Source organism: Oncorhynchus kisutch, unplaced genomic scaffold (genome assembly GCF_002021735.2).
Source record: "Oncorhynchus kisutch isolate 150728-3 unplaced genomic scaffold, Okis_V2 Okis09a-Okis19a_hom, whole genome shotgun sequence".
NCBI lineage: Eukaryota > Metazoa > Chordata > Actinopteri > Salmoniformes > Salmonidae > Oncorhynchus > Oncorhynchus kisutch.
In genome coordinates, this window is record NW_022261985.1 from 7,242,164 (window position 1) to 7,263,275 (window position 21,112).

General features: G+C 47.7%; 1 protein-coding gene across 1 annotated transcript in view; it reads left to right on the plus strand.

The window, feature by feature from the left end:
* The window catches only part of LOC109886791 (leucine-rich repeat and transmembrane domain-containing protein 2), a 65,056-nt gene that overhangs the window by 1,987 nt on the left and 41,957 nt on the right, over window positions 1–21,112 (plus strand). Inside the window, exon 2 of the mRNA XM_031815421.1 lies at window positions 17,226–17,413. Within this exon, the coding sequence (XP_031671281.1) occupies window positions 17,329–17,413 (85 nt within the window). The 5' untranslated portion in view covers window positions 17,226–17,328. The remainder of the gene's footprint in view (window positions 1–17,225; window positions 17,414–21,112) is intronic.

Sequence of the window (21,112 nt, forward strand, 5' to 3'; positions counted from 1 at the left end):
TCACAGAACAAACTGGGTCTAACCAGAATAGAAAGAAGGAGTGGGAGGCCTAGAAGGCCTAAAAGGCCAGCATCCCGGAGTCGCCTCTTCACTGTTGACATTGAGACTGGTGGTTTGTATGTAATGAAGCTGCACTGTATTTCTGATCAATATAATGTTATTTTAATATACAAAAAAAAGTGCTTTTTCTTTAAAAAAACAAGGACATTTCTAAGTGACCACAAACTTTTGAACGGTAGTGTACGCTGTGTCTGTCATTTACCCAAGAGTTCCCTGTATTTTGGCAGTTACCAGTATGTGAGTTTATGTTTTGTTTACTGAGTGTATTGGCAGCTAGCTAGTCTCCACACACAGCACTTACTCATACTATAGCTCCTAGATCCTTACATAGCTCCTAGTTCCTAACATAGCTCCTAGTTCCTACTATAGCTCCTAGTTCCTACTATAACTCCTAGTTCCTAACATAGCTCCTAGTTCCTAACATAGCTCCTAGTTCCTACTATAGCTCCTAGTTCCTACTATAGCTCCTAGTTCCTACTATAGCTCCTAGTTCCTACTATAGCTTCTAGTTCCTACTATAGCTCCTAGTTCCTACTATAGCTCCTAGTTCCTCGTTTTACTCCTATCTCTCTAGTCCTGTCTCTCTAGTCCTATCTCTCGACTCCTATCTCTCTAGTCCTCTCTCTAGTCCTATCTCTCTAGTCCTGTCTCTCTAGTCCTGTCTCTCTACTCCTATCTCTCTAGACCTGTCTCTCTAGTCCTATCTCTCTAGTCCTGTCTCTCTAGTCCTGTCTCTCTACTCCTATCTCTCTACTCCTATCTCTCTACTCCTATCTCTCTAGTCCTGTCTCTCTACCCCTATCTCTCTAGTCCTGTCTCTCTACTCCTGTCTCTCTAGTCCTCTCTCTACTCCTATCTCTCTACTCCTATCTCTCTAGTCCTATCTCTCTACTCCTGTCTCTCTACTCCTGTCTCTCTAGTCCTATCTCTCTACTCCTATCTCTCTAGTCCTGTCTCTCTAGTCCTGTCTCTCTACTCCTATCTCTCTAGTCCTGTCTCTCTAGTCCTGTCTCTCTAGTCCTGTCTCTCTACTCCTATCTCTCTACTCCTATCTCTCTACTCCTATCTCTCTAGTCCTATCTCTCTAGTCCTGTCTCTCTAGTCCTGTCTCTCTAGTCCTATCTCTCTAGTCCTGTCTCTCTAGTCCTGTCTCTCTGGTCCTATCTCTCTGGTCCTATCTCTCTGGTCCTATCTCTCTGGTCCTATCTCTCTGGTCCTATCTCTCTAGTCCTGTCTCTCTACTCCTATCTCTCTGGTCCTATCTCTCTAGTCCTGTCTCTCTGGTCCTATCTCTCTACTCCTAGCTCCAGTTTCTCTCCTCTCCTTTGTGTGGATACCCTCAATAATTGATACTTGGAGAAGGCAGGCTGCCTTCCCTTTGTTAGCATGGCTGCTTTGTTCCAAGCAGCAACACACTGTACAGACGTTATTGACTCAGGAGGCGAGGCCAGGGTTTCATCTCATTACATCTGTATGGCCATGTGTGTGTATATAATACTATCTACTGACTGACATGAAGAGGGGAAGAGGACAGCTGGGGTGACTGACTGGAGGGGGTGTTTGTTTACTTCTGTGTTATTAGTGAGAAAGGTGTCACACACACACACACACACACACACACACACACACACACACACACACACACACACACGCACGAGTATCGCCGTACGCGTTAGTACAAGGTATGTGCTGACAGCAAGCTTGTGGTTGGAGGAATGAGGGGAATGACGGAGGAGTGGGGAGGAGGATGAGAGCAGGAGAAGAGGTGTGACTGTCCCTCCACTCACCAGCACGCAGGCCACATTGACACCGAATATTTATGTCTTGGAAGGGCCGGGTGTGGGGAGTGATTGACTGTGGTATAAAAAGCCTTCTGAGAATATAGACGGCATTAGCGCCATAGAGCCTGACCTCCAAACCTGTCAACCAACCAAACAACTTCTGATCTGGAAAATAAAACAGTGTTCGAGAGCACATCTAGGGTCACATGACTGTTTCCAAATCCTGTCCTTTAACATGGGTGAAACAGAGCCTACAAGTTTGTTTACACTTCGTCAGCCATTTTATAGCTCCCTTGTTAAAGGGTTCAAGTCAGAGATCTACGTCCTGTTTAAAATGGAAGGGGAAGAGGAGAGCGTTCACAGAGGTCTGGAACACTCTCTGAGGAGGTTGAGGTCAGTACAGAAAACAGTGAAACCGGAGAGGCAGTTACACTTCCTTGTGGACCCCAGAAAGAGTAGCTGCTACTTCTGCTAATGGGGATCCTAATGAATAAATAAACAAAAAACAGACAAACAGGCAGTCAGACAAACAGGCTGGTAGACAAACAGGCAGTCAGACAAACAGGCTGGTGGACAAACAGGCAGTCAGACAAACAGGCTGGTAGACAAACAGGCAGTCAGACAAACAGGCTGGTAGACAAACAGGCAGTCAGACAAACAGGCTGGTAGAAAAACAGGCAGTCAGACAAACAGGCTGGTAGAAAAACAGGCAGTCAGACAAACAGGCTGGTGGACAAACAGGCAGTCAGACAAACAGGCTGGTAGACAAACAGGCAGTCAGACAAACAGGCTGGTAGAAAAACAAGCAGTCAGACAAACAGGCTGGTAGAAAAACAGGCAGTCAAACAAACAGGCTGGTAGAAAAACAGGCAGTGAAACAAACAGGCTGGTGGACAAACAGGCAGTCAGACAAACAGGCAGTCAGACAAACAGGCTGGTAGAAAACAGGCTGTCAGACAAACAGGCTGGTGGACAAACAGGCAGTCAGACAAACAGGCTGGTAGACAAACAGGCTGGTAGACAAACAGGCAGTCAGACAAACAGGAAGTCAGACAAACAGGCTGGTGGACAAACAGGCAGTCAGACAAACAGGCTGGTAGACAAACAGGCTGGTAGACAAACAGGCAGTCAGACAAACAGGAAGTCAGACAAACAGGCAGTCAGACAAACAGTCTGGTAGACAAACAGGCTGGTAGACAAACAGGCTGGTCGACAAACAGGCAGTCAGACAAACAGGCAGTCAGACAAACAGGCTGGTAGACAAACAGGCAGTCAGACAAACAGGCTGGTAGACAAACAGGCAGTCAGACAAACAGGCTGGTGGACAAACAGGCAGTCAGACAAACAGGCTGGTAGACAAACAGGCTGGTAGACAAACAGGCTGGTAGACAAACACACCTGTCTAGAATAACAGTCTGGACCTTATCATCACAGACCTGTCTAGAATAACAGAGTCTGGATCTTATCATCACAGACCTGTCTACAACAACAGAGTCTTGACCTTATCATCACAGACCTGTCTAGAACAACAGAGTCTTGACCTTATCACAGACCTGTCTAGAATAACAGACAGTCTGGACCTTATCATCACAGACCTGTCTAGAATAACAGACATTCTGGACCTTATCATCACAGACCTGTCTAGAATAACAGACAGTCTGGACCTTATCATCACAGACCTGTCTAGAATAACAGACAGTCTGGACCTTATCATCACAGACCTGTCTAGATTAACAGAGTCTGGACCTTATCATCACAGACCTGTCTAGAATAACAGACAGTCTGGACCTTATCATCACAGACCTGTCTAGAACAACAGACAGTCTGGACCTTATCATCACAGACCTGTCTAGAATAACAGACAGTCTGGACCGTATCATCACAGACCTGTCTAGAATAACAGATAGTCTGGACCTTATCATCACAGACCTGTCTAGAATAACAGAGTCTGGACCTTATCATCACAGACCTGTCTAGAATAACAGACAGTCTGGACCTTATCATCACAGACCTGTCTAGAATAACAGATAGTCTGGACCTTATCATCACAGGATGAGGGTCTTCTCAGTCAGGTTGAGACTGGTCTTCTACTATTGATTTAATGTATTGTTATTCTCATTAACATTGTTGTTGTAGCTGGTGTTAATGGTCATCCCATTTCAACTACTATTATTACTACTGATGTCTTATTGATGCTGGTACCACCATTGTTGTCATATGTAGACCAACACAATGGAAGTCGTTTAACTGGCCGTGTCAATAAAGTCTACTGAATTAAGAGAAGGTGGAGGTAGAACTGGAGAGAGGAGAGATGTGTTGGGTAATGTTGCTGTCTGCTTGTGGTCTGGTGTTCAGGGAGACAGACAGTAACATCTCTGCTTGTGGTCTGGTGTTCAAGGAGACAGACAGTAACATCTCTGCTTGTGGTCTGGTGTTCAGGGAGACAGACAGTAACATCTCTGTTTGTGGTCTGGTGTTCAGGGTGGAGAGGTAGTAACATCTCTGCTTGTGGTCTGGTGTTCAGGGAGACAGACAGTAACATCTCTGTTTGTGGTCTGGTGTTCAGGGTGGATAGGTAGTAACATCTCTGCTTGTGGCCTGGTGTTCAGGGTGGAGAGGTAGTAACATCTCTGCTTGTGGTCTGGTGTTCAGGGTGGACAGACAGTAACATCTCTGTTTGTGGCCTGGTGTTCAGGGTGGACAGACAGTAACATCTCTGCTTGTGGTCTGGTGTTCAGGGTGGAGAGGTAGTAACATCTCTGCTTGTGGCCTGGTGTTCAGGGTGGACAGACAGTAACATCTCTAATGATGTCACTAACCCCTCCCAGAGGGACACAGCAGGTTAAGGAGCCAATGTTGATGTTTTCTCCAACCCTCCCAAGAGGGAGAGCTATTAGCACTAAGTCTCTCCCTCTCGCCAGAGGAGTGCTAGACAGTAACCGAACCATGGTTGTAGTAAATGACTCTAAGACAGTAAGGATCTCCCTCTCTCCAGAGGAGTGCTAGACAGTAACCGAACCATGGTTGTAGTAAATGACTCTAAGACAGTAAGGATCTCCCTCTCTCCAGAGGAGTGCTAGACAGTAACCGAACCATGGTTGTAGTAAATGACTCTAAGACAGTAAGGATCTCCCTCTCTCCAGAGGAGTGCTAGACAGTAACCGAACCATGGTTGTAGTAAATGACTCTAAGACAGTAAGGATCTCCCTCTCTCCAGAGGAGTGCTAGACAGTAACCGAACCATGGTTGTAGTAAATGACTCTAAGACAGTAAGGATCTCCCTCTCTCCAGAGGAGTGCTAGACAGTAACCGAACCATGGTTGTAGTAAATGACTCTAAGACAGTAAGGATCGTCCACGAGAGTTACAATCCGTCACTTCAGACATTTCAGCGTTTGCAGTCTGTCTGTAAATGTAGACCAGAATATTCCACCTAGCCCTCTGACCTACCCTCTCTCATCTCTGTCACTGGGGTCAGGGGTCAGAGGTCAGGGGTATTTATATTTGGAGGTTTTCGAGACGCTTCAGAGAAATGGGAAGCGTAGGTGAACTCTTCGACTGTGGTGACACTGTCCTCGGAAGGCAGTTGTCAAGGTTCAGGGGTCAACAGGAAGGAGTATTTACAGACTGAATTTGAAGGAAAGGTACCTGTCCTATAATAGTGGAGGGTTCTCTCATTCTGCTGTTGACTTATGTGCTATCCGTCTCCGTCACCTGACTGCAGGGTCAGGGGTCAACAGGAAGGAGTATTTACAGACTGAATTTGAAGGAAAGGTACCTGTCCTATAATGGTAGAGGGTTTCCTCATTCTGCTGTTGACTTATGTGCTCTCCGTCTCCGTCACCTGACTGTAGGGTCAGGGGTCAACAGGAGTATTTATAGTTGAAGGTAAAGGTCAACAGGTCGTACCACTGTGCCTGTCCTAAAATGGCTTCTCAGAGTCGGTTTGGAGAACCTAATTCTGGATGCTCTCCATAACTCGTGTCAACTCAAATCAAATCAAAGTGTATTTGTCACGTGCACCGAACACAACAGGTGTAGTAGACCTTATAAAGTGAAATGCTGAATACAACAGGTGTAGTAGACCTTATAAAGTGAAATGCTGAATACAACAGGTGTAGTAGACCTTATAAAGTGAAATGCTGAATACAACAGGTGTAGTAGACCTTATAAAGTGAAATGCTGAATACAACAGGTGTAGTAGACCTTATAAAGTTAAATGCTGAATACAACAGGTGTAGTAGACCTTATAAAGGTAAATGCTGAATACAACAGGTGTAGTAGACCTTATAAAGTTAAATGCTGAATACAACAGGTGTAGTAGACCTTACAGTTAAATGCTTACCTAACCAACAGTGCTATTTCTAAGGAAAAAAATAGGTATTAGGTAAACAGTAGATAAAGAAATACAATTAAATAAATAAAACACAGTAATGAGGCTATATACAGGGTATTACGGTACAGAGTCAATGTGGAGGCTATATACAGGGTATTACGGTACAGAGTCAATGTGGAGGCTATATACAGGGTATTACGGTACAGAGTCAATATGGAGGCTATATACAGGGTATTACGGTACAGAGTCAATGTGGAGGCTATATACAGGGTATTACGGTACAGAGTCAATGTGGAGGCTATATACAGGGTATTACGGTACAGAGTCAATGTGGAGGCTATATACAGGGTATTACGGTACAGAGTCAATGTGGAGGCTATATACAGGGTATTACGGTACAGAGTCAATGTGGAGGCTATATACAGGGTATTACGGTACAGAGTCAATGTGGAGGCTATATACAGGGTATTACGGTACAGAGTCAATGTGGAGGCTATATACAGGGTATTACGGTACAGAGTCAATGCGGAGGCTATATACAGGGTATTACGGTACAGAGTCAATGCGGAGGCTATATACAGGGTATTACGGTACAGAGTCAATGCGGAGGCTATATACAGGGTATTACGGTACAGAGTCAATGTGGAGGCTATATACAGGGTATTACGGTACAGAGTCAATGTGGAGGCTATATACAGGGTATTACGGTACAGAGTCAATGTGGAGGCTATATACAGGGTATTACGGTACAGAGTCAATGTGGAGGCTATATACAGGGTATTACGGTACAGAGTCAATGTGGAGGCTATATACAGGGTATTACGGTACAGAGTCAATGTGGAGGCTATATACAGGGTATTACGGTACAGAGTCCATGTGGAGGCTATATACAGGGTATTACGGTACAGAGTCAATGTGGAGGCTATATACAGGGTATTACGGTACAGAGTCAATATGGAGGCTATATACAGGGTATTACGGTACAGAGTCAATGTGGAGGCTATATACAGGGTATTACGGTACAGAGTCAATGTGGAGGCTATATACAGGGTATTACGGTACAGAGTCAATGTGGAGGCTATATACAGGGTATTACGGTACAGAGTCAACGTGGAGGCTATATACAGGGTATTACGGTACAGAGTCAATGTGGAGGCTATATACAGGGTATTACGGTACAGAGTCAATGTGGAGGCTATATACAGGGTATTACGGTACAGAGTCAATGCGGAGGCTATATACAGGGTATTACGGTACAGAGTCAATGTGGAGGCTATATACAGGGTGTTACGGTACAGAGTCAATGTGGAGGCTATATACAGGGTATTACGGTACAGAGTCAATGTGGAGGCTATATACAGGGTATTACGGTACAGAGTCAATGCGGAGGCTATATACAGGGTATTACGGTACAGAGTCAATGCGGAGGCTATATACAGGGTATTACGGTACAGAGTCAATGTGGAGGCTATATACAGGGTATTACGGTACAGAGTCAATGCGGAGGCTATATACAGGGTATTACGGTACAGAGTCAATGCGGAGGCTATATACAGGGTATTACGGTACAGAGTCAATGTGGAGGCTATATACAGGGTATTACGGTACAGAGTCAATATGGAGGCTATATACAGGGTATTACGGTACAGAGTCAATGTGGAGGCTATATACAGGGTATTACGGTACAGAGTCAATGTGGAGGCTATATACAGGGTATTACGGTACAGAGTCAATGTGGAGGCTATATACAGGGTATTACGGTACAGAGTCAATGTGGAGGCTATATACAGGGTATTACGGTACAGAGTCAATGTGGAGGCTATATACAGGGTATTACGGTACAGAGTCAATGCGGAGGCTATATACAGGGTATTACGGTACAGAGTCAATGAGGAGGCTATATACAGGGTATTACGGTACAGAGTCAATGCGGAGGCTATATACAGGGTATTACGGTACAGAGTCAATGCGGAGGCTATATACAGGGTATTACGGTACAGAGTCAATGCGGAGGCTATATACAGGGTATTACGGTACAGAGTCAATGCGGAGGCTATATACAGGGTATTACGGTACAGAGTCAATGTGGAGGCTATATACAGGGTATTACGGTACAGAGTCAATGTGGAGGCTATATACAGGGTATTACGGTACAGAGTCAATGTGGAGGCTATATACAGGGTATTACGGTACAGAGTCAATGTGGAGGCTATATACAGGGTATTACGGTACAGAGTCAATGTGGAGGCTATATACAGGGTATTACGGTACAGAGTCAATGTGGAGGCTATATACAGGGTATTACGGTACAGAGTCAATGTGGAGGCTATATACAGGGTATTACGGTACAGAGTCAATGTGGAGGCTATATACAGGGTATTACGGTACAGAGTCAATGTGGAGGCTATATACAGGGTATTATGGTACAGAGTCAATGTGGAGGCTATATACAGGGTATTACGGTACAGAGTCAATGTGGAGGCTATATACAGGGTATTACGGTACAGAGTCAATGTGGAGGCTATATACAGGGTATTACGGTACAGAGTCAATGTGGAGGCTATATACAGGGTATTACGGTACAGAGTCAATGTGGAGGCTATATACAGGGTATTACGGTACAGAGTCAATGTGGAGGCTATATACAGGGTATTACGGTACTGAGTCAATGTGGAGGCTATATACAGGGTATTACGGTACAGAGTCAATGTGGAGGCTATATACAGGGTATTACGGTACAGAGTCAATGTGGAGGCTATATAGAGGGTATTACGGTACAGAGTCAATGTGGAGGCTATATACAGGGTATTACGGTACAGAGTCAATGTGGAGGCTATATACAGGGTATTACGGTACAGAGTCAATGTGGAGGCTATATACAGGGTATTACGGTACAGAGTCAATGTGGAGGCTATATACAGGGTATTACGGTACAGAGTCAATGTGGAGGCTATATACAGGGTATTACGGTACAGAGTCAATATGGAGGCTATATACAGGGTATTACGGTACAGAGTCAATGTGGAGGCTATATACAGGGTATTACGGTACAGAGTCAATGTGGAGGCTATATACAGTGTATTACGGCACAGAGTCAATGTGGAGGCTATATACAGGGTATTACGGTACAGAGTCAATGTGGAGGCTATATACAGGGTATTACGGTACAGAGTCAATATGGAGGCTATATACAGGGAATTACGGTACAGAGTCAATGTGGAGGCTATATACAGGGTATTACGGTACAGAGTCAATGTGGAGGCTATATACAGTGTATTACGGCACAGAGTCAATGTGGAGGCTATATACAGGTGGTACTGGTACAGAGTCAATGTGGAGGCTATATACAGGTTGTTACGGTACAGAGTCAAGGGGTATATAGGCTAATTTTCCTCTGTTAAAGTACTAAGAGAGAGAGTGGAGAGGTTTCAGCTGTGTGTTCATCAGACCGCTCACATCAGCACAGCTTCTATCCAGACCTCCTGTGTTCTCCAACACACACTGTCAGCCAATCAGCATCCAGAGCTGGCCCCTCCAACACACACACTGTCAGCCAATCAGCATCCAGAGCTGGCCCCTCCAACACACACACTGTCAGCCAATCAGCATCCAGAGCTGGCCCCTCCAACACACACTGTCAGCCAATCAGCATCCAGAGCTGGCCCATCCAACATACACACTGTCAGCCAATCAGCATCCAGAGCTGGCCCCTCCAACATACACACTGTCAGCCAATCAGCATCCAGAGCTGGCCCCTACAACACACACTGTCAGCCAATCAGCATCCAGAGCTGGCCCCTCCAACACACACACTGTCAGCCAATCAGCATCCAGAGCTGGCCCCTCCAACACACACTGTCAGCCAATCAGCATCCAGAGCTGGCCTCTCCAACATACACACTGTCAGCCAATCAGCATCCAGAGCTGGCCCCTCCAACATACACACTGTCAGCCAATCAGCATCCAGAGCTGGCCCCTCCAACATACACACTGTCAGCCAATCAGCATCCAGAGCTGGCCCCTCCAACATACACACTGTCAGCCAATCAGCATCCAGAGCTGGCCCCTCCAACATACACATTGTCAGCCAATCAGCATCCAGAGCTGGCCCCTCCAACACACACTGTCAGCCAATCAGCATACAGAGCTGGCCCCTCCAACACACACACTGTCAGCCAATCAGCATCCAGAGCTGGCCCCTCCAACACACACTGTCAGCCAATCAGCATCCAGAGCTGGCCCCTCCAACATACACACTGTCAGCCAATCAGCATCCAGAGCTGGCCCCTCCAACACACACTGTCAGCCAATCAGCATCCAGAGCTGGCCCCTCCAACACACACTGTCAGCCTATCAGCATCGACGAAGCGGAGCAGCCTGTGTGGCCATTCAGAGGGTGGATGGGTGAGGTGTCAGGGCACAGCGGTTTGAGTGAGTCGAGACCACTAACACTGCTGGGTTTCCTGTGTGTATCCAGAACGACCCACCACCCAAAGGACATCCAGACAACTGGACACAACTGTGGGAAGCATTGGAGTCAACATGGACCAGCATCCCTGTGGAACGCTGTCGACACCTTGTAGAGTCAACATGGACCAGCATCCCTGTGGAACGCTGTCGACACCTTGTAGAGTCAACATGGTCCAGCATCCCTGTGGAACGCTGTCGACACCTTGTAGAGTCAACATGGACCAGCATCCCTGTGGAACGCTGTCGACACCTTGTAGAGTCAACATGGTCCAGCATCCCTGTGGAACGCTGTCGACACCTTGTAGAGTCAACATGGTCCAGCATCCCTGTGGAACGCTGTCGACACCTTGTAGAGTCAACATGGTCCAGCATCCCTGTGGAACGCTGTCGACACCTTGTAGAGTCAACATGGACCAGCATCCCTGTGGAACGCTGTCGACACCTTGTAGAGTCAACATGGACCAGCATCCCTGTGGAACGCTGTCGACACCTTGTAGAGTCAACATGGTCCAGCATCCCTGTGGAACGCTGTCGACACCTTGTAGAGTCAACATGGACCAGCATCCCTGTGGAACGCTGTCGACACCTTGTAGAGTCAACATGGTCCAGCATCCCTGTGGAACGCTGTCGACACCTTGTAGAGTCAACATGGTCCAGCATCCCTGTGGAACGCTGTCGACACCTTGTAGAGTCAACATGGTCCAGCATCCCTGTGGAACGCTGTCGACACCTTGTAGAGTCAACATGGTCCAGCATCCCTGTGGAACGCTGTCGACACCTTGTAGAGTCAACATGGACCAGCATCCCTGTGGAACGCTGTCGACACCTTGTAGAGTCAACATGGTCCAGCATCCCTGTGGAACGCTGTCGACACCTTGTAGAGTCAACATGGTCCAGCATCCCTGTGGAACGCTGTCGACACCTTGTAGAGTCAACATGGACCAGCATCCCTGTGGAACACTGTCGACACCTTGTAGAGTCAACATGGACCAGCATCCCTGTGGAACGCTGTCGACACCCTGACCCAACGAGTTGAAGCTGTTCTGAGGGGAAAAGGGGGGCTGGTGGGGGGGAGGTGTTGTTAATGTTTTGTACACCATATGCTCAACAGAATAACACAGTAGGATCAGTCTTCTTCAAGACTTGCAGTAGGATCAGTCTTCTTTAAGACTGCAGTAGGATCAGTCTTCTTTAAGACTGCAGTAGGATCAGTCTTATTTAAGACTGCAGTAGGATCAGTCTTCTTTAAGACAGCAGTAGGATCAGTCTTCTTTAAGACAGCAGTAGGATCAGTCTTCTTCAAGACTGCAGTAGGATCAGTCTTCTTTAAGACTGTAGTAGGATCAGTCTTATTTAAGACTGGAGTAGGATCAGTCTTCTTTAAGACTGCAGTAGGATAAGTCTTCTTTAAGACTGCAGTAGGATCAGTCTTATTTAAGACTGCAGTAGGATCAGTCTTCTTTAAGACTGCAGTAGGATGGAAAAGCAGTGATATTTAATAAGGTTTATCAAGACTGCAGTAGGATGGAAAAGCAGAGATATTTAATAAGGTTTATCAAGACTGCAGTAGGATGGATAAGCAGTGATATTTAATAAGGTTTCAAGTTGACATAATCAGACAGTCAGAAAGTCAGTGGGGTGTGTGTTGGGGGTTCAGTGTGTCAGAGAGCTACCACTCTCTCCCCAGACACACAGACCTGTTTTCCTTCCTATCCCTCCAAGGTAGAATCCCCACAGTGCTTACCTCTGTCTGTCTGAACCGCAGGGTAGCCTGACTAGCCAGACCCCCCTCCTCTCTCCTATCCCGCCAAGGTAGAATCCCCACAGTGCTTACCTCTCTGTCTGTCTGAACAACAGGGTAGCCTGACTAGCCAGACCTCTCTCCATCTCTGTTTCTTATCTCTCTCCTTCCCTCTCTCAGTACTCCAATATCTCTCTCTCCTTCCCTCTCTCAGTAATCTGATCTCTCTCTCTCCTTCCCTCTCTCAGTAATCGGATATCTCTCTCTCTCCTTCCCTCTCTCAGTACTCTGATATCTCTCTCTCCTTCCCTCTCTCAGTACTCTGATATCTCTCTCTCCTTTCCTCTCTCAGTAATCTGATATCTCTCTCTCCTTCCCTCTCTCAGTAATCTGATATCTCTCTCTCTCCTTCCCTCTCTCAGTACTCTGATATCTCTCTCTCCTTCCCTCTCTCAGTAATCTGCTGATATCTCTCTCTCCTTCCCTCTCTCAGTACTCTGATATCTCTCTCTCCTTCCCTCTCCCAGTACTCTGATCTCTCTCTCCTTCCCTCTCTCAGTACTCTGATATATCTCTCTCTCCTTCCCTCTCTCAGTACTCTGATATCTCTCTCTCCTTCCCTCTCTCAGTAATCTGCTGATATCTCTCTCTCCTTCCCTCTCTCAGTACTCTGATATCTCTCTCTCCTTCCCTCTCTCAGTACTCTGATATCTCTCTCTCCTTCCCTCTCTCAGTAATCTGCTGATATCTCTCTCTCTCCTTCCCTCTCTCAGTAATCTGCTGATATCTCTCTCTCCTTCCCTCTCTCAGTACTCTGATATCTCTCCCTCTTCTTCCCTCTCCCAGTACTCTGATATCAACTCAAAGGGCTTCATTGGCATGGGAAACATGTGAAATAGATAATAAACAAAAGTGAAATAATCAATCAAAAATGAACAGCTAACATTTCTCAGAGGTTTCAATACAGTGTCGTAACGAGGTGCAAATAGTTAAAGTACAAAAGGGAAAATAAATAAACATAAATATACGTTTTATTTACAATGGTGTCTGTTCTTCACTGGTTGCCCTTTTGTTGTGGCAACAGGTCACAAATTCACTAACTATAAGCATCAGCTGTCAGAGCAGCTTACCGATCACTGCATCTGTACACAGCCCATCTGTACACAGCCCATCTGTACACAGCCCATCTGTAAATAGCCCATCTGTACACAGCCCATCTGTACACAGCCCATCTGTACACAGCCCATCTGTACACAGCCCATCTGTACACAGCCCATCTGTAAACAGCCCATCTGTACACAGCCCATCTGTACACAGCCCATCTGTACACAGCCCATCTGTACACAGCCCATCTGTACACAGCCCATCTGTACACAGCCCACCTGTAAACAGCCCATCTGTACACAGCCCATCTGTACACAGCCCATCTGTACACAGCCCATCTGTACACAGCCCATCTGTAAACACCCCATCTGTAAACAGCCCATCTGTACACAGCCCACCTGTAAACAGCCCATCTGTACACAGCCCACCTGTAAACAGCCCATCTGTAAAAGGCCCATCTGTAAACAGCCCACCTGTAAACAGCCCATCTGTACACAGCCCACCTGTAAACAGCCCATCTGTAAAAGGCCCATCTGTAAACAGCCCATCTGTAAACAGCCCACCCAACTACCTCATCCCCACATCGTTATGTTTATTTACTCTTTTGCACCCCAGTATCTCTACTTGCACATCTATCACTCCAGTGTTAACGCTAAATTGTAATTATTTCGCCACTATGGCCTATTTATTGCCTTGCCTCCCTAATCTTATTACATTTGCACACACTGTACATGAAGTTTTCTATTGTGTTATTGACTGTATGTTTGTTTATCCCATGTGTAACTCTGTGTTGTTGTTTTTGTCGCACTGCTTTGCTTTATCTTGGCCAGGTGGCAGTTGTAAATAGTTGTAAATGAGAACTTGCTCTCAACTGGCCTACCTGGTTAAATAAAGCTGAAAAATATATATATATATTGCTGCTGTTTTGTCACATTGTAGTATTTCACCCAATCGCTCGCTCTCTCTCCTTCTTACTCTCTACTCCCTTATCTTCCTTTCCCTCTTTCCACATCCATTTCTTCTGCCTTTTCTCTTCTGTCGTCTCTTCCTCCTTTCTCTCCATCCCTCTCCACCTCCTCTCTCAGACAGAGCTGGCAGGGGCCAGTCCCCTTGGAGGGGGAGTGTGTTTGTGGAAACTGCCAAGACCCACACTACTATCATTCATGTAGTAAGATGACCGCAGGGCTATTTCTGATCAACTGAGACACACTTCCTTCTGACTGGCCCTGCTCTGTCTTCATCACTAGAGTGGTGACTGGCCCCGCTCTGACTTCATCACTATAGTGGTGACTGGCCCCGCTCTGTCTTCATCACTAGAGTGGTGACTGGCCCTGCTCTGTCTTCATCACTAGAGTGGTGACTGGCCCCGCTCTGACTTCATCACTATAGTGGTGACTGGCCCCGCTCTGTCTTCATCACTAGAGTGGTGACTGGCCTTGCTCTGCCTTCATCACTAGAGTGGTGACTGGCCCCGCTCTGTCTTCATCACTAGAGTGGTGACTGGCCCCGGTCTGCCTTCATCACTAGAGTGCTGACTGGCCCCGCTCTGCCTTCATCACTAGAGTGGTGACTGGCCCCGCTCTGCCTTCCCCACTATAGTGGTGACTGGCCCCGCTCTGTCTTCATCACTAGAGTGGTGACTGGCCCTGCTCTGCCTTCATCACTAGAGTGGTGACTGACCCCGCTCTGCCTTCATCACTAGAGTGGTGACTGGCCCCGCTCTGTCTTCATCACTAGAGTGGTGACTGGCCCTGCTCTGCCTTCATCACTAGAGTGGTGACTGGCCCCCGCTCTGCCTTCATCACTAGAGTGGTGACTGGCCCCTCCCTGTCTTCATCACTAGAGTGGTGACTGGCCCCTCTCTGTCTTCATCACTAGAGTGGTGACTGGCCCCGCTCTGCCTTCATCACAAGAGTGGTGACTGGCCCCCTCTCTGCCTTCATCACTAGAGTGGTAACTGGCACCGCTCTGCCTTCATCACTAGAGTGGTGACTGGCCCATCTCTGCCTTCATCACTAGAGTGGTGCAGGCCCCTCTCTGTCTTCATCACTAGAGTGGTGACTGGCCCTGCTCTGCCTTCATCACTAGAGTGGTGACTGGCCCCTCTCTTCCTTCATCACTAGAGTGGTGGCTGGCCCCTCCCTGTCTTCATCACTAGAGTGGTGGCTGGCCCCGCTCGGCCTTCATCACTAGAGTGGTGACTGGCCCCTCCCTGTCTTCATCACTAGAGTGGTGACTGGCCCCTCCCTGTCTTCATCACTAGAGTGGTGGCTGGCCCCGCTCGGCCTTCATCACTAGAATGGTGACTGGCCTCTCTCTGTCTTCATCACTAGAGTGGTAACTGGCCTCTCTCTGTTTTCATCACTAGAGTGGTAACTGGCCCCGCTCTGCCTTCATCACTAGTGTGGTGACTGGCCCCTCTCTGCCTTCATCACTAGAGTGGTGACTGGCCTCTCTCTGTCTTCATCACTAGAGTGGTGACTGGCCTCTCTCTGTCTTCATCACTAGAGTGGTAACTGGCCCCGCTCTGCCTTCATCACTAGTGTGGTGACTGGCCCCTCTCTGCCTTCATCACTAGAGTGGTGACTGGCCTCTCTGTCTTCATCACTAGAGTGGTGACTGGCCTCTCTCTGTCTTCATCACTAGAGTGGTGACTGGCCTCTCTCTGTCTTCATCACTAGAGTGGTGACTGGCCCTGCTCTGCCTTCATCACTAGAGTGGTGACTGGCCCCGCTCTGCCTTCATCACTAGTGGTGACTGGCCCCTCCCTATCTTCATCACTAGAGTGGTGACTGGCCCCTCTCTGCCTTCATCACTAGAGTGGTGACTGGCCTCTCTCTGTCTTCATCACTAGAGTGGTGACTGGCCTCTCTCTGTCTTCATCACTAGAGTGGTAACTGGCCCCGCTCTGCCTTCATCACTAGAGTGGTAACTGGCCCCGCTCTGCCTTCATCACTAGTGTGGTGACTGGCCCCTCTCTGCCTTCATCACTAGAGTGGTGACTGGCCTCTCTCTGTCTTCATCACTAGAGTGGTGACTGGCCTCTCTCTGTCTTCATCACTAGAGTGGTGACTGGCCTCTCTCTGTCTTCATCACTAGAGTGGTGACTGGCCCTGCTCTGCCTTCATCACTAGAGTGGTGACTGGCCCCGCTCTGCCTTCATCACTAGAGTGGTGACTGGCCCCTCCCTATCTTCATCACTAGAGTGGTGACTGGCCCCTCTCTGCCTTCATCACTAGAGTGGTGACTGGCCCCGCTCTGACTTCATCACTAGAGTGGTGACTGGCCCCTCCCTGTCTTCATCACTAGAGTGGTGGCTGGCCCCGCTCGGCTTTCATCACTAGAGTGGTGACTGGCCTCTCTCTGCCTTCATCACTAGAGTGGTGACTGGCCCCGCTCTGACTTCATCACTAGAGTGGTGACTGGCCCCTCCCTGTCTTCATCACTAGAGTGGTGGCTGGCCCCGCTCGGCCTTCATCACTAGAGTGGTGGCTGGCCCCGCACGGCCTTCATCACTAGAGTGGTGACTGGCCCCGCTCTGACTTCATCACTAGAGTGGTGACTGGCCCCGCTCGCACTTCATCACTAGAGTGGGGGTTGAGTATCTCTCTGTTCCAGTGATGTTACCATTCTAATAGTAGATCTCTGTAACTCTCCCATCGTTCTTCATTTCTCATCATCCAGGCTTTTACAACATTCAAACACTCTCTTCCTCTCTCTCTCTCCCTCCCTAGGGCGGAGTATCTCTTCCTTGCCCCCTTCCCCAGGAGGAGGCTGGCATCGGGGCGTCCTGATGCCAGGGCTCGTCTAGAGAGGGTGGACGCGGGACGCTCCGACATGCCCCACCCCCTTCCCTCTGCCGGGCCCCCTGATTGGCGGAGCCAGGGGAGGACCTCGCACACAACCAAACCAACCAGACCTGGTGAGTCGATCATAGAGACATGGGGGACACTAATAGGAATAGACGAGACGAGTAGAACCCAGAGCTTGAGAGATGAGATGAATAATTTCAAGTAAATGGCAAAGCGCATGTTACGACACACACACACACACACACACACACACAAAAGAGTGAGGAGAAATGCTAAGAAATGCTGAGGGATATCTAGAACAAGACCAACACTGAAGGGAGCAGCCGTAACAAGCCTGAACAGGAGGAATGTGTGTGTGTGTGTGTGTGTGTGTGTGTGTGTGTGTGTGTGTGTGTGTGTGTGTGTGTATATGTGTGTGTATATGTGTGTGTGTGTATATGTGTGTATGTGTTTGTATATATGTGTGTGTGTGTGTATATGTGTGTGTATATGCGTGTGTGTGTGTATATGTGTGTGTATATGCGTGTGTGTGTGTGTGTGTGTATATGTGTGTGCGTGTGTGCGTATATGTGTGTGTATATGTGTGTATGTGTTTGTGTGTGTATATGTATGTGTGTATGTGTTTGTGTGTGTATATGTGTGTGTGTATGTGTTTGTGTGTGTATGTGTTTGTGTGTGTATATGTGTGTGTGTATGTGTGTGTGTATGTGTGTGTGTGTGTGTATATGTGTGTGTGTGTGTGTGTGTGTGTGTTTGCCCAGCTGCTCCTACTGTTAGAGTGCCATGCATTGCACTGCCTCAGCAGGCACACACACTCTGAGGGCACTCTGCACGTTGTCCACACGTGGCTACTGCACTTACCCAGAGGGCTCTGGTCTAAAGTAGTGCACTATACAGGGAATAGGGCTCTGATCTATAGTAGTACACTATATAGGGAATAGGGTGCATTTGGGACACTTCCTAAGCTATGTCGTAGAAATATAGATGAATAAAAACAGAATTGGGACTTGTTTTTCATTGAATCAATATAACAGGCCCTAGATGGCCTGTAGCTGTGTGGTGTCTTTACCACTGTCTCCTCTAGACCAGACTGCTGCCTTTACCACTGTCTCCTCTAGACCAGACTGCTGCTGCCTTTACCACTGTCTCCTCTAGACCAGACTGCTGCCTTTACCACTGTCTCCTCTAGACCAGACTGCTATTGCCTTTACCACTGTCTCCTCTAGACCAGACTGCTGCTGCCTTTACCACTGTCTCCTCTAGACCAGACTGCTGCCTTTACCTTTACCACTGTCTCCTCTAGACCAGACTGCTGCTGCCTTTACCACGGTCTCCTCTAGACCAGACTGCTGCTGCCTTTACCACGGTCTCCTCTAGACCAGACTGCTGCTGCCTTTACCACGGTCTCCTCTAGACCAGACTGCTGCTGCCTTTACCACTGTCTCCTCTAGACCAGACTGCTGCCTTTACCTTTACCACGGTCTCCTCTAGACCAGACTGCTGCTGCCTTTACCACTGTCTCCTCTAGACCAGACTGCTGCTGCCTTTACCACTGTCTCCTCTAGACCAGACTGCTGCTGCCTTTACCACGGTCTCCTCTAGACCAGACTGCTGCTGCCTTTACCACGGTCTCCTCTAGACCAGACTGCTGCTGCCTTTACCACTGTCTCCTCTAGACCAGACTGCTGCCTTTACCTTTACCACGGTCTCCTCTAGACCAGACTGCTGCTGCCTTTACCACTGTCTCCTCTAGACCAGGCTGCTGCCTTTACCACTGTCTCCTCTAGACCAGACTGCTGCTGCCTTTACACTGTCTTTGGACACTGTGCTATCTAACCTCCAAACAAGCTTCAATGCCATACAACACTCCTTCCGTGGCCTCCAACTGCTCTTAAACGCTAGTAAGACCAAATGCATGCTTTTCAACCGGTCGCTGCCTGCACCTGCATGCCCGACTAGCATCACCACCCTGGATGGTTCCGACCTAGAATATGTGGACGTCTATAAGTACCTAGGTGTCTGGCTAGACTGCAAACTCTCCTTCCAGACTCATATCAAACATCTCCAATCGAAAATCAAATCAAGAGTCGGCTTTCTATTCCGCAACAAAGCCTCCTTCACTCAAGCCGCCAAGCTTACCCTAGTAAAACTGACTATCCTACCGATCCTCGACTTCGGCGATGTCATCTACAAAATGGCTTCCAACACTCTACTCAGCAAACTGGATGCAGTCTATCACAGTGCCATCCGTTTTGTCACTAAAGCACCTTATACTACCCACCACTGCGACTTGTATGCTCTAGTCGGCTGGCCCTTGCTACATATTCGTCGCCAGACCCACTGGCTCCAGGTCATCTACAAGTCTATGCTAGGTAAAGCTCCGCCTTATCTCAGCTCACTGGTCACGATGGCAACACCCATCCGTAGCACGCGCTCCAGCAGGTGTATCTCACTGATCATCCCTAAAGCCAACACCTCATTTGGCCGCCTTTCGTTCCAGTACTCTGCTGCCTGTGACTGGAACGAATTGCAAAAATCGCTGAAGTTGGAGACTTTTATCTCCCTCACCAACTTCAAACATCAGCTATCTGAGCAGCTAACCGATCGCTGCAGCTGTACATAGTCTATTGGTAAATAGCCCACCCTTTTCACCTACCTCATCCCCGTACTGTTTCTATTTATTTACTTTTCTGCTCTTCTGCACACCAATATCTCTACCTGTACATGACCATCTGATCTTTTATCACTCCAGTGTTAATCTGCAAAATTGTAATTATTTGCCTACCTCCTCATGCCTTTTGCACACATTGTATATAGACCCCCCCTTCGTTTTCTACTGTGTTATTGACTTGTTAATTGTTTACTCCATGTGTAACTCTTTGTTGTATGCTCACACTGCTATGCTTTATCTTGGCCAGGTCGCAGTTGCAAATGAGAACTTGTTCTCAACTAGCCTACCTGGTTAAATAAAGGTGTTCTCAACTAGCCTACCTGGTTAAATAAAGGTGTTCTCAACTAGCCTACCTGGTTAAATAAAGGTGTTCTCAACTAGCCTACCTGGTTAAATAAAGGTGTTCTCAACTAGCCTACCTGGTTAAATAAAGGTGAAATAAAAAAAACTAAAAAAAAAACTGTCTCCTCTAGACCAGATTGCTGCTGCCTTTACCTTTACCACTGTCTCCTCTAGACCAGACTGCTGCTGCCTTTACCTTTACCACTGTCTCCTCTAGACCAGACTGCTGCTGCCTTTACCTTTACCACTGTCTCCTCTAGACCAGACTGCTGCTGCCTTTACCTTTACCACTGTCTCCTCTAGACCAGACTGCTGCTGCCTTTACCTTTACCACTGTCTCCTCTAGACCAGACTGCTGCTGCCTTTACCTTTACCACTGTCTCCTCTAGACCAGACTGCTGCTGCCTTTACCTTTACCACTGTCTCCTCTAGACCAGATTGCTGCTGCCTTTACCTTTACCACTGTCTCCTCTAGACCAGATTGCTGCTGCCTTTACCTTTACCACTGTCTCCTCTAGACCAGACTGCTGCTGCCTTTACCACTGTCTCCTCTAGACCAGACTGCTGCTGCCTTTACCACGGTCTCCTCTAGACCAGACTGCTGCTGCCTTTACCACTGTCTCCTCTAGACCAGATTGCTGCCTTTACATTTACCACAACAGGATGTGATCTAGTCCACGAGGAGTTAATAGGTTCTAGTGTTACAACAGGATGTGATCTAGTCCACGACGAGTTAACAGGTTCTAGTGTTAAAACAGGATGTGATCTAGTCCACGAGGAGTTAATAGGTTCTAGT